This window comes from Sebastes fasciatus, chromosome 7, assembly GCF_043250625.1.
Source record: "Sebastes fasciatus isolate fSebFas1 chromosome 7, fSebFas1.pri, whole genome shotgun sequence".
In the NCBI taxonomy this organism is placed as follows: domain Eukaryota; kingdom Metazoa; phylum Chordata; class Actinopteri; order Perciformes; family Sebastidae; genus Sebastes; species Sebastes fasciatus.
The window spans coordinates 15,810,178-15,824,430 of record NC_133801.1 but is presented as its reverse complement, the minus strand read 5'-3'; the positions used below and the strand labels follow the sequence as shown (position 1 = coordinate 15,824,430).

General features: G+C 39.0%; 1 protein-coding gene across 6 annotated transcripts in view; it reads right to left on the bottom strand.

Moving 5' to 3' along the window:
- The window catches only part of gria4a (glutamate receptor, ionotropic, AMPA 4a), a 114,609-nt gene that overhangs the window by 36,187 nt on the left and 64,169 nt on the right, over positions 1-14,253 (bottom strand). For 5 of the 6 annotated variants that reach the window (XM_074641858.1, XM_074641861.1, XM_074641860.1 and 2 more), the window contains exons 8-11: positions 13,535-13,702; positions 12,376-12,480; positions 11,349-11,459; positions 1,928-2,134 (exon numbers count right to left, since the gene is read on the bottom strand). In XM_074641858.1, the coding sequence (XP_074497959.1) occupies positions 1,928-2,134; positions 11,349-11,459; positions 12,376-12,480; positions 13,535-13,702 (591 nt within the window). Of the gene's footprint in view, positions 1-1,927; positions 2,135-5,416; positions 8,680-11,348; positions 11,460-12,375; positions 12,481-13,534; positions 13,703-14,253 lie in introns of those variants that run through there. The other variant, XM_074641862.1, reaches the window with a different exon arrangement.

Here is a 14,253-nt window from a genome sequence, read left to right as displayed (position 1 = left end):
GTTTGAGACAATCCTTACTAATGTGCTTCAGTTTTCACCAACACTCTGAAGACTTTAATAATTTCACTGTAACTGCGTGTGGCTATTAGTGCTTTTGCAATGAGGTTAATTTGGTAGAAAGGGGCCAATTTTGCCCCAAATGTCTGCATATTATCTGATTTAAATATGTGCAAATAGTTTATGAGGACTGAGACGTTATTTGCTTGGCAGCACAGTAAGAGGTGCATTTAACGCTTTGCGGGTGCTTTGAGAATTACACATTTTTGTCTTATTTGTGCAGGTTTAGCCACCGAAAAAGCTGTGCAATATTTTTGCGAATTCGCCCCTGAGCTTCTGTTTCTGAGTAGCTGCGTGTGTCTAAACAACGTCTGCAGTCTCAACTGAAAAAGAGGCTACAATAAACAGCTTATCAAATGACAAGTGTTCCTTCTCTACAAGGAGTGAGGATGTTACAATGCAAGGAGAATAAACAGCAAAAGAAAGACAAGGAAGTCAGAAGCGATATGGAAAGAGCAATGGGAGGAGAGGGCAGAAGAATATCAAAAAACCACAATGCACTACAGACAGAGAAATAATATAAATTAGAGACAGAAAGCAGGAGACAAGAGTACATGTAAGAAAAGGAGAAGAAAGTCAGAAAGATAAACAGAGAGTAAAGGACATGCAATAGAGGACAATGTGCTGAAATCCTCCAAATGTATTTTCTCTGTGTGGCAGAGGAGACATCAGAAATGACTGCAAGTGTTTGTAACAAATCCAAGCTGATTAGTCAATGCAGCGGTTCTGCCGTGTCACCTTCCACTAGACGGTTTCTGGAGGCTAATTCATGCTGTCGCTGTTCTGCAGCAAACGTCTCCACTTTCACTCTTCCGCAAAGTGACGACTGACATTGTCTTCTGCATGTTGATAAAGTTTGCATCGAGACAGCAGCAATGTGAAATCTCAGACCGTGCATGGGCGTCCGCAGCATAATTACTGTAACCAGCTTGCCAAATTCTCAAGAAATAAGTGAACCCTCTGAGACACAGCATCTCCACAGGAATCTGACACGGTAACTAAGGAGACGCAGACTTTATAGACTGCATAAGAGTTATTTTGAGCATTTCTCAGCTGTTGCGTGTTGGCCTGCAGTGAGGTCACAATAGCAGGAACACATATAATGCGATGTAATAGTCCTGCAGGTATATATTATACTATAAGATTACAATGTTGAAGTTATGTTGATTCTGTGCCAGAGAAGTGTTGATTCAACACAATTTCTCTGAGGCCAGAATTCGTAATGTTGTTGGACTGGATTGCTGAACATGTTACATTCTCCTACCCTGTGTATATAGTACGTTGTCATGCTGAAGTATTAGGACGGGGGCTGTCACACAACATCTTGAAATAAAATGGGTTTAAGATTTCTGAAGACAGTCTATTACTGTGGTTTCATGCTGAATAAATTACTTGGTTAATCTATAAATCAAATGACAGAACATTTATTGAAAACCATTTTGGCAATCAAATAATCTCTTAATTTAATCTAGGTTTAAAACTCATGTGTTTTTCCTTTCTACTTTGATGACCTCAAATTTGTCATTGTTCTTGTTTTAACTTTCTTAATTGCTTAACCTCCGTCCTGTAAGTAAAATTCCATTACATGTTTATTTGGGATTCTGCCTGTGTGTCTACTCGTACATACTACGTTTCTAATGTTTCTAATGTATTCTAACCTGTGAAGTGTGCCAGAGACTCTTTGGGTGATATGAACAATAAATAAACTGAAGTTGAATTGAATCAAATTGAATAAACAATTTGAAGACATCATCTTGGGATCTGAGAGCTTGTGATAGACATTCTCCGCTGTTTTCTTGCATTAGATAGACTACACAAATAAATAATGAATGCTAAAAATAACAACATAATCAATAAAGTCCAAACTTACCCCATACACAAGCTCTCCGACCATGCCGTTCCATATCTTCGTCTCTGGATCTCTGGCTCCATACTTCCCATCCGGTACGATGGAGATCTTGTATTTGATCCCGATGTGTTTGGCGATCTCCGAAGCCAAGTCAATACAGTATCCCTCGAACTGGTCGTTGCCTTCATAGAGTTCCCAGTTCTTCTTCAGCATCACATAGGGACCCTCCTACAAAACCAGCATAAGGGGAGAAAGACACAGCTGTTTGGAGGAACATGACAACAGCTACTGTTAAAAGAAGGAAAACTTATCAGGAGGAGCCAGCAGTTTAGTTGTAAACACTATACCGGGGGAAAACACATATTGCACAAAAGAAAAATGATACGAATGAAAGTTATTCCTGTGAAAAAAATAGGTATAAACATTTTAAAAAGTAAACCTATATCAATTTATCATACACAGAGAAGCACAGCTCTATAAAACACACCAAAGCAATGTTGCCAAATTTAACTGAGCACCAGCCTCATTGAAAGCAGATATTAAATATATGCACATCATTATAAGAGGCTAATTGTATGTAAGGCAGCAAAGGTAAACTGAAAGTCACACATCTTTATGCAGATCCAATTCTTTTGAAATCCAAATGAAAGGTGCAGTGTGTAACATCTGGCGGCATCTAGTGGTGAGGTTGCAGATTGCAACCTCTCCCGTGTGCCAATTGTGTAGGAGAACTACGGTGGCTGATGGGAAAACATGAATGGCCCTTTCTAGAGCCAGTTAAGTAGTAAAGAAAACATACTTATTAATATTATAGTCCATTTCTGCAAATAGATCCCCCTAAATGTTACACACTGTTCCTTTAAAGAAGATAAACATCTCACAGAAAAAACATTTTGTCAGGAAAACACAGCAGCCACCCAAACTTGATAGAAACAGTTGCACAGTTAATAAAAATGGGAAAAATATTAGAGTTTTTTAAAGGCCATGTCTGAGGCAGATGTTTTATATCTTGTGTCTCTGACTTCTAGTGCCGTGTTTTATACCTCTGTCTGACTCTACATGCCTCCGCTGGGACCTGCACCTGACTCTCTAATGCTGAGAGGAGCGAAATGTACAAGAGGAAGAAAAATACAGGGAGAGGGGAGAAAAAGAGAGGCAGACTGCTGCTTTGGTAATGTGTCGTAAGAGGTAGAATGATTTCTGTGCATGCAGTAAACAAAGATGAAAGCAAAGAGGGAGTTTAATGTTGTCTGGTGAGATGGTGGGTGTATTAGGGATGACACACATACACAAACGTAGTCACAGAGAAGCATGCACACACATTACCACACCTATGTAGGATACCCATGGAGGAAAGAGACACACAGGCGTTTGAGTGACAGCGTATCCATCACGAGCAGTGATTTATGGTATTACGCCCGAGGCTGCTCACCCTGTAATCCAACTGAAACCAAGCCTATTAAAACGCTATCAAACCCTTTTTAATCAAAGACTAATCTCATCTAATTAATCAAATAGGCTTTCATATTATCCAAACACTCCCAAGCTATGAAACGGTTTATGGAGATCATAAAACACAATAGAAGATGATAACATATTTTGGATTGAATTCTTCATTCAGGGAATTGGTTTATATTGAAAACAAATACAGTTTGATCAAAGATGATTTTAGACATGTTTTAAAAGGGCAATAAAATCACTCTGACACAGATTCGGAGGGAGCGAGCTTCAATCCGGGAAATTGAATTACATTGAAAGCAAGTGTAGATCAGAAGAAGGCAGGCAGGGGGGTTAAATAAATCGTAAAATGGAACAATACAAAAAAAACCTACAAAGGGATACTGGGTTTATAAATGAATCCTCTTTCTCTTCAGTAAACAAAAAGCTTGAAATAAAACCATTTCCTTGACTAATGGGTGAAAGAGGGCGAAATTATGTTTAAATACTTTTTCAAAGACAGTTATTCAATCTTGTAGAAGAAGGTTAGCATGCTAAAACACTAATACGGTGAACATGGTAATTATTATATCTGCTAAATATCAACATGCTTTCTTTGCCATTTTGGGCATGTTAGCAGACTTTTCCTGTTTCGTTATCAATTTGTACTTATCAACTTATCTTTCTTCCTCTTAAATGGTTTGTAAGTTTGAAAATGTACTGTTAAGTGTTAAGCCAACAATTCTAGCACTTGTAAAAAAAAATATTATTATGCATGTCCATTTTTTTTGTGCATAAACAATAAGAACAATAAGAATAATGTGACATTTACATATGAAAACACACATTTTAAAACAAACAAAAAACACCCAGAGCATTACATTATCACATTTCTTAGTCAGTTGTTAAAACAAAATACATTTCTTCCACACAACTGAGAAACTTTACACTTTTATCACCAACATCAACATCATCAAATACAAACATTTATTCCTGTTGTGTTCAATGTCAGATTATGCAAAAACATCTCTCCTAAAAATGTCATTATCACGGACATTATGAGGTCCCGGGGCGCTCATTCCTTTGACTCAACATGAATCATAATGGTAATGAACAGCAACACAGTTTCAAGTAAATTCCCTCATAGATCAACGCGGCCGTGATGACTGCTCTCTACTGTAGCAGGGATAAAGACCAGAAGTAATACAGGTGCGAGCAGTTTTAAAGGACTATACCAGTGTGATTCAAAGTTGTAGCCTAATTACTGTTTACATCTAATTTAAGGATTTCACAATCATCTTGCTGTGCATTCTTCACTTCAATTTGCATTGCTCTGCATCATAAACTTGATGGTTTCCAACCTGGTGGGATATTAAAGGCCCAGAGACCCACCAAATTATATCAACATTATTACAAATAATATCTTGAAGAGATTATTTGGTGAATGATACTAAACTGCCTGTAATGTTTGGTGCATGCTTATATGTCAATAACTGCATATGAACACAAAGACAAACATAAAATGTAAACTTTCTACAAAATAAAAGTAGCGTAGACTTGAAAATGACAAAAAGGGAATAGATACTGTCACTCAAGTTATTTTCAAGTAAATTGAAAAGAATGAATGATGATAATACTGTAACCAGATGGACATTGATTATAGTCATTAAAACACTGGAGTACTTGGCAGACTTGTTTTGGATACACTGAAACACAAATTCAAGAATCTGGAACCACTGAAATAGAAATGTTGGGAGTACTTTGTAGAGAGATTATTACGTACCCAACGGACACCGAGGCACTTCATACAGTAGCTAATCTAATTAATTAATTCAGCAGTTCTCATCCAGAGATATATCAAAGTTTCTGGGAAATATGTTTATTCACTTTCTTGTATAAACTCACATATCTGTCTGTTAAATATGAAGCTACAGCCAGGAGATGGTGAGCTCAGCTTAGTTTAGCAACAATGACTGTAGTCTTGTCGTCACCGTGAGGTTGAATGCAACCAGCCGAGACTCCAGGAGGTCACTGCTTCCAGCCAAGAAATAGTCCGGCACAAAACACCGAAGGGGTTAAATAAGATGTAACATGTTAATTGGCAAGCTTTAGAGGCGCTAGTAGGCAGCTTGTTTTACATTCAGACAGAGCAAAGCGAACTGTTTCCCGCCGTTTCCAGTCTTTATGCTAAGCTAAGATAACTGGCTGCTGGCTCCAGCCACATATCAAATGGTGTCGATCTCGTCTTTGAACTCTCTGCAAGAAAAGAGCTATTTTTTGGAACTATTCCTTTAAGTATATTTATTTAGCACCATAATGTATTTAGTGTCCCACATCAGGAGATTGTCTCATTAATGACCCTCCCTTGAAAAATGTAAGACGGCTATTTCGCTTCACTTTTCATCTTAAATCATTGAATCTCAAGGGGAACCGTTTACTTAATTTGTGTTAACAAGGAGTATCCAACCATCTCAGCTGCGTCCTCCGTCAAATTACCCTCATGTTTATCACGTTACAATGTCAAGTGTTTGAAATCAAAGCGGGCTACTTTGTTGGGTTAATTTAGTATCATGTAAGCAACTACACATAAACAGACACACACATACACACATACCAGTGGGAGCTCTGCCAACAGTGGCACTGTTTCACTTTAAAGCCTCCTTAAGGTTTGTTATCAGTTTGCCCCAGACGCCTTTGTCTTGGTGTGAAGGTAATAATGCCAATGCTGATCAGGAGGGTTGAAAGGAAAAGAAATGGAGGGCATGGTAAAGAGAAATATGAGGAGAAGCGGACGGAGAGAGGGATGTGGGGCGTGTTGGCTGCATGAAACTACAGAAGAAAGATGAAGGGGCAGATCAGAATACAAACAGAGAGAGCTACAGGGAGAATAGATGATAGATAGGAACAGAAAAAGGGAAAGTGTGAAGGAGAGATAAAGAGGAGGAGAGAATATGACAACGTGAAAAGTGTAAAGAGGAGGAAAAGCAAGAGAGGGGAAAGGCTGAAAAGACAGACATAAAGACGGGTGGGCAAAAGAGGGAGAGCAGCTTTGTAGAAGCAAATGGTTGGGGCTGATAAGACATGAAACACTTCACACTAGAGCCAAAAAGGCAGACAGGACTTGCTATGTAAGCCAGTTAGTCAGCCAGTGGAAAAGACAGGCATCCCGACTGGACAGTCACCTAACTGTCCAGTCATTAATTCAGGCTGCCAACCGGACACCCAATCAGTTCAGCATTTAAAAAGCCACACTTTCGCCAGACGTTACGAGTTAGCCAACCACCGAGATATTTAATAAGCCTGCGAGCCATCCATTCAGATGGCCAAAGAAGCATGCCAAGCAGTCAGTTAGTCACAGCCTGTTTCAGTCAGTCAATTGGTCAATCGGTTCATTCATTCATTAATTACTGCAATTATAGTACATAATCATCTATCCAGGCACACATTTGGCCGGTGAGTCAGTATGAATATCTCACAGCTATTCTGCCATAAAGAGAGCAAGGCAGTTCAGGAGTCAGTCAGCCGGTCGACTTGAAACAAGTGACCAGTTGACAGACAGTCAGCACCCAGACTATTAGTCACAATGGCTATCGGTCCGTCACTGAGTCAACATGCCAGTTAAAAAGCTTTTCCCAGTAAGTCAGCCAGCCACAAAGACAGTGAGCTGCTGAGCGAGTCAGTCCACCAGGTAACTAACCAACCAGCCGAAAACAAGCCTTGCTGTCTGTCTAGTCAATGATTCACTAAGCCCATCAGTCAACCAGCAGCCACAACACTTTTTTGTGTGACACCATTTCGGTTGAACTTGTTACATATTTTTCCAAAGCCAACATTTTCAGAAGCTTGCATATTTTGTCTTTGTTTTTTTTTGCAATTTGACCTACTTTACACGATCACATAAATAATGCACCTCCCTAATGTCAATTTCATATCTTCAGCTCTGTGTAAGAGTGTCCTGCATCCTGATGATTGTTGTGGGTTAAGAATATTGACCTTCCATTCATAAACAAGAACGTTTAACAGTGAGTGGACTGTACAGTTTGTTTTTAAAGCTGTGTGCTACACCTTTTGATAATCCATCCATCATAGAAAATACATTCAAAGGTAATTTGTATTGATTTTAAGGATTCTTTATAATGCAATGTTATATTAAAGCCAATTAAACATACAAATAAGGAGCATTTTGTATGCTGTAATTACCTAAGGCCAAAGCATGTCCTCAGGGACTACGTCAAGTGCAGTAATTGTACACTAGTAAAGGAAAATGCCAACAAGCTAAAACAATCAGTCCCCATCAATGCACTTTGCTAAAATGCTAGTGTGAAATTTACATTATAGAGAAGTTAAAACATTTATAAAGGTGCCATTACAATGTGAAAAGTGGGGATCTCTTGTGCACCCCTAGTGTTGAAAACCTTTACATTCAGAGCTCTCACTGGAGCTGAAATACAGTAGAGGAAAGTTGACCAAGTGAGCATGACTGAGTAGATTTACAGAGTGACGGAGCAGAAAGATGAAGATGGAGGGAGAGAGGTATCAAGAGGTGAGGGCTGCAAAATACCAAGATCTGTCCTTGCACTGTCCTCTGAAAAAAAAAAAAAACATACAAAGAGACATAGAAAAAATGATAGATTTCTGTGAGATTTTTTGTTCTGCATTTTCTCTGTAATGTAGCAGAGAAGCTGGTGGTGATTGTGGTATCCTCGAAAGGAGTGAAAAGAATGTGAATTAACAGGGCTGTGTGATGGTCTGGTGATTTTGTGTGGCCAAATGTCAAATCCTGACAGCAGCAACAGAATCCCTCGCAGAGCTCTCATCCAACTGTGGCTTTCGTCAAAAACAAATAAAAAAAGACCCCTTATCTCTGAGTGTCGGTGCTTTGTTTCTTCTGTCCTTGCCACTAATGTGCATCCAATACTGTTGAAGATTTGGAGCCGTGCTCACTGCTACTTTCCACTATTTTGTCATGGGGAGCACAGCGCCTCACAGGCTCAAAACACGGTGGCCGTGAATCTCCTTCTCATCTGTTCAGTCCCTCTTTGCCATTCCTTCTGTGTTAATGCAGGGCAAACCACTTTAAGAAATAATCTTTAAAAAACAAATCACTTATTCAAACAGAAAATATACATAAAGAAAAAAAAGCAATCACGACAAAGCAAAAATAGAGCACAGTGAGTCTTTGTGCAGAGCTTTAGAGACACTCGGTCTATCAGTCTGTCTGTCCTCTGTCTTTCCCGAGGAGGGTTTGCGACTCAGGTGAGTCTGTGTTTCAGTCTGTCGCTCTGTCTGCAGACCCGGCATCAGTGTCGCAGCAGAGGCTTCCTCATCATCAGAGGCTGCAAAGAGGAGGAGGTGGCTGAGCTAACGTTAGCCAAGGCCTGCTGAGGTCACCATCCATAGAGAAATATGCAGGTAAAAAACGAGGGGCATATGGGGGTTGAAGAGATGAGTTAAAGGAAGACGGCAAGATGACAGACAGACAGGGATGGGAAGAAAAAGGGAGGAAACAAACATCGAAAAGACGTATGCAGTAATGCCAAACTCTTTTGCACACTCATCTATTTTTCAGCCACACAAAATGAATGTAATTAGAGATATATATGATGTATGATATGGTATATTTTAACAGCAATGGTATATTAACATAATATCCACATATTCAAAATAGGATTTTTGTCACAGAGTAACAACTCGCCCTTTAATTTATTTGATCGTGTTGCTGTGTTTGTATTTGCTTGTCTTGGACCTTGCCGCGGGCACCACACACTGCACTTTAAGGTTTAACACATTGCCAGTTGAAGTGTGCATGTCTGGAGGCGGGACTGACACTGGGGACATTTAGTCCAGCTGAATTCACTTTTCTGAACTCTTTCCTGCAGCATGTGTGGCTGTTTTCCTCCGTGCAGACCTGACTACAACATCTGGCCACTGGAGGCGCTGTAGACTTTCCCCGCGTTATCAAATCTTTGAACATTTGCCCATTTATAGGTATTTCTATGAGCACTACAGTACAGCTATAGATATTTTGGTCATACTTGCTGGATGAAGCAACGTGGCCTGAAACAAAATGCTGAATTGCCGAAGCTCAAGCATCTGTGGCTTGTTTTATCTCTGGGCTGAAATTAGTCTTCTGAGTTGCTTTCACTTGCATCATTTTGCATGCCCAATTGAATTAGACTGATTGCATTTACAGGAAGGGGATGGCCACCATAAAAAGGCTGCAGATGGGTGAAGTGAAATCAAATGTAAGCAGAGGATGTGCACGAATCCACCGATTAGCCCTCCTTTATCCGTGTTTGTAGAAGAAAGAGGAGAGTAATTATACTGGGCTGCAGACCGGTGTCTATGTGAAAGCCATTAGAGGAGACTGGACTGAGGTCACTTCTAAATGGTGATCCGAGGTCAGTTTTAGATTTGCCTACTAATGAGACATTAGTGTAATCTTCCAGCTGGACAAGTGCCACTCCCTCCTGGCTGCACTCTGAGAGCTCTCTGCAACTCGTACAGCTTATCCTGCTCCAACCTGATTTTTCTTTGACATTAACAAAACTCTGCCACATCACATCCACACGTTGTACTTCATCCCCCGGCTTTCTGACACTGAATGTATCCTTTAGGCCACTAAGGGAAGTAAACTCCTGCCTCCAGCCTATGGTTCAACCCTGAACTCTATCTACGATATGTATCAACCTTTTTTGTTTGAGAACCCTTAAAACAACTTGTGACTCCTAAATACTGGGTGCGTCTACTGGTTATGACTAAAGGCCTTTAGACACCGGGAGCATCACGAATAAACGTCACACAAATGCGAAATACTCGCCTCCGAATATTACGCATCAAAACTATTCATACCAACAGCGATGCAAATTTGCGACAGTTGCGACAATTTTTCAATAACAGATTCGAATAGATTCGCGCAGGCAGATGACTAACTACAGAGAGTACACCCAGAGAGAGACCCACAGCACCATCTAGCAGTCTGTCTAAGGTAAATTGTTGTATAGCCTGAACTATTGTAAGCTATTTTACTGAGTTTCCTTTTAGCAAAATGCTCTGAACGAGTTTGTCTCTGGTAAAGAGTTACGAAGTGTATATATCAAGGTCTTTTATTGTGAAAGTTAAGAACGGAAGGAGTGGATCTGGTCTGCGCTGACTTTGTCAATGTTGAAAGGAATAATAAAGTTTGCTGTCTTGATTCAGACTACGGAGCATCTGTGTTGTTGTACACTATAGTGTACGTTTTGAGGTACAACGTGATTGGTTGATGTATTTATTCGCGGTGTGAAAGCTCAGAAAAATCAACCGAATTGATTTTTCGGCCCGTAATATTTGCGTTCTGTGTGAAAGTATTCATGACAAAAACAACAGTTTGATAAAAAATATATTTATGTGACATTTAAAAATGCCCCTGGTGTGTAAAAGGCTAAAATATTTCACTCGAATAATGTAAAAAAAGCAAAACTGAGTGAAACATCTGACAAAATTCCCCAAATTTGCTGAAGTGGAAACATGTTTTTTGTTTTTTTCTTCTTTTCTATACTGTTAGTCATTTTGTGACCCCTTGTCCCAAACCCCAGATTGGGAACCACCGTACTACAGCAGCAAACCATGCCTGTCACACATTGGTCATTATCTAGTTCTGTAACCAGCTTCCTGGAAATCCAAGCTTACTCTCTTCCCTCACTTTCCATGTGAATGCACCTGATCTTGCTTGAAAATTACAGAAAACAAAGTTCTATTTTTATTTAGCACGTGTAACACAGAGTATTAATCACCTGTTGTGCACCTGATGTGACATTTGCATTTGCACTAATTTGTATCTGCATAAACTCCAAGCCTCTACATGAGGCAGATGTGAGCTGGGAAAGCAGGTGAGAGCAAGGTGTTTGGTGAAATGAAGTTGTGGAATTGGAAAAAGACTGATGCGTGTTGAAGGACAGCTTCACCCACATCTTAAACAGCACCCAAATTATGCAGAAATGAAAGCAGCCTGAGGGTACATTACCATGATGGTTGTAACGACTACTGTTCGGTTCTCCATCGACGTGCTGTCGTTGGACAGAGCATTTTCATTCTGGACCAACACGAGTTTGTCTATGTCGTTCCAGTAGCCGATCTGAGAGAAACAAAGTGATAAGAGAGAGAGAATGAGAGATAAAACAAAAACAAATCATCCAATCAATCAGTCTTTATAGCGCGATTCATTCAAAAGTAAAACGTAAAATGCTTATAATAAAATCAAAATAGACACAAACACAAATGAATAGATATAAACAAGGAAATGGAAACTGTGTGAGATGAGGTGAAAGGAATAAAAAGTAAAAAAAGAGTCAACAGAACGAGCTGACTCCAGCAGATTTCCCATTGGAACTGTAGAGGATATTGAATGTGAGCCAGGAACCTTCAATAAACACGCATCGCTGTCGAAGGAACACTTGAGAAGCCGGAACACGGTGTTATTTCTTTATTATAGGTGCTACATGTGTGCTTCTTTCCAGTAAAGAGGAATTATGAGTAGTCGCAACCTGAGCCATATCCTCCCAATTTTGGCTGTAACGAATAAGGATTACGTTCAAACTTTCCTTATTTATGTCACTGCAGAGTTTTATTAACCCCCAGGTTGACTGGGAGCTGCTCCGCAATGCACACTCCAAAAAGCTATTAAAACTCCAGCTGTGATGGTTCAATTGAAGTTATATAAAAATATGTATAACAGCAGTAAGACAGGTATTAATTAAGAGTTACAGAGATAATTACTCAGTAAATTCATACATTTTTTAACAACCAACCATCGTGATGGATAAAACAAGAAAAATGCAGCACACATTAAAAACTACAGGAATGATCCTTTAACAATAACAGTAAGCTTATGTGCTTTCAGCGACTTTCCTGCTGAAATAATGAAATACTAGTTTTAACATGCAGTTGAAAATAAGTCACAACAACTGCATGGAATAATGTTTCTGATGTTGTTCAACCCATAAATTAAAAATGTTGTTTATCATTGTCTTTAAGCCGTGAGGAGAGCCTACCTTGCGTGGTCCGTTGCTCTTCAGTTCAAACACGTCCATGGTATAGTTGACCCTCCGCCCGTAGTGATCAAACTGAATGTTCCCAGTCAGGCCCTGAATGCGCACCTGAATTTATGACAGCAATGATAGTAAGGACTGGAGAAAAATAAAACAATAATCCTTAAGATTTCAGTCTAGGTGATTTGGAGTTATTGGTTGTGCATCGTTTCCTGTGAAGCCCTCGTGTCAGTGTGGGAATGGCAGACAACCACACTAACAATGCTATATAGAGAGATACGTACTGAATGTTAATACATTGAATTTTTTTCAACCATAAGTATCAAAATGGGGTTTGATTTTATTTTATTTTAATTAAATGTAGCATCAAAGTTTTGTTTTTCTCCAAAAATAACATGAATAGCTCATATAATATGAATAATTTGTCAGATAACAAAAATTCTGTCTAGGTTAAGGTTAAGATAATGGCTGGAGTAAATAGAGATGTAAATCACAAGTTTCATCATGATTATTATATTATATCATATTGATTCTTTGGACAACGATACAATATTTGCTGATATCACAAAGTCTGCCACGATGCAATTTCGATTTGATTCAATTCAGGGGCCTGCGATCGATATGAGACAAAATCTTATGTTCATTTAACACAATCGGTTACATTTATATCAACTCACAAAAAACAACTAAAATCTGATTTGACAGTTTCATTACTGGGCTCTTTAGGAAGGAGGTATGCTTGGATGTGGCATGGGAATTTCAAAATAAAGGTGTATCTTAAAGATGATGATGTGTATCGATGTTTTAACATCATTGATCATTGAATAAATATATCAATCCAGATCGATGTATTGTTACACAGATACTGAATAGCGCTTATTGTTAATGTCATGGTAGATACCTTAGAAGTGCATGAAAGTCATTACAATGTCCCCACAAGTATAGTAATACAAGTTTGTGTGTTAAGTGTGTGTGAACTCAACAGCCCCAACAAGAATTTAAAACACTTAAACGTCAGCATGGATTTCTGGGACATTTTCCCCTTTTTTATGCCAGCTGTTTTGCTGACTGCTTTTGTCCGTGTGTGTGTGTGTGTGAACATCTGTCTGAGCGTTTCGCAGCCTGTCTATACTAAACTATACAACATCAAACTTGTGCCAACCTGTTTGAGTGCACGCTCCATATCTATTCCTTGGTTCCAGGGAGCAGCTGGATTGGCCAGGCAGTCACCAGCGTTGCCACGGCGACTGATATCAATTTTCTGACGGCGAAGTGTGCGGAAGGCCTCGGCCATCACAAGTACGCCATCATACGTTAAAGATGAGGTATACTGAAGAATGAAGGGAAAAAAAAAGAGGAGGAAGAGACAGAAAAAAATAATGTTATTAATTTGACAAGTTTTTTGTCAGGCAAATAAATACTTTGTCAGTACACAGAATGAGAGAAATTAATCCTGTAATACAATTAATTTTCAGGTAATGCAAAAATCTGAAATGAGAGAAAGGCATTAAAAAGTTTCCTGAAAAAAATAATAATGAGACCCTGTTTTACTTATCCTGGGATTAAAATAACTAAATGTCCAATCTGTTATTTTTTGACCAAACAAAGCTGAGGTGGATCTACATAAAAGTTTAAATTGTTTCTACAATATTAAACAAAATTGATAATTTCTAAAATGAACACAACCATAACATTGGCCTATTTGGGTAATAAATTGTGCCTTTAAATGCAATATTTCCACATCAGCATTCCAGTCATTTCGTTGTTGGAAACCCAAATGTATTTTAAAGCAAAATGAATTTTTCTGATGTGTTTGGAGCTCAGCAACATTAAAAAAAAACTTTTCAGTGATGGTTTACTCTGCAAGACTCCATGAGATAA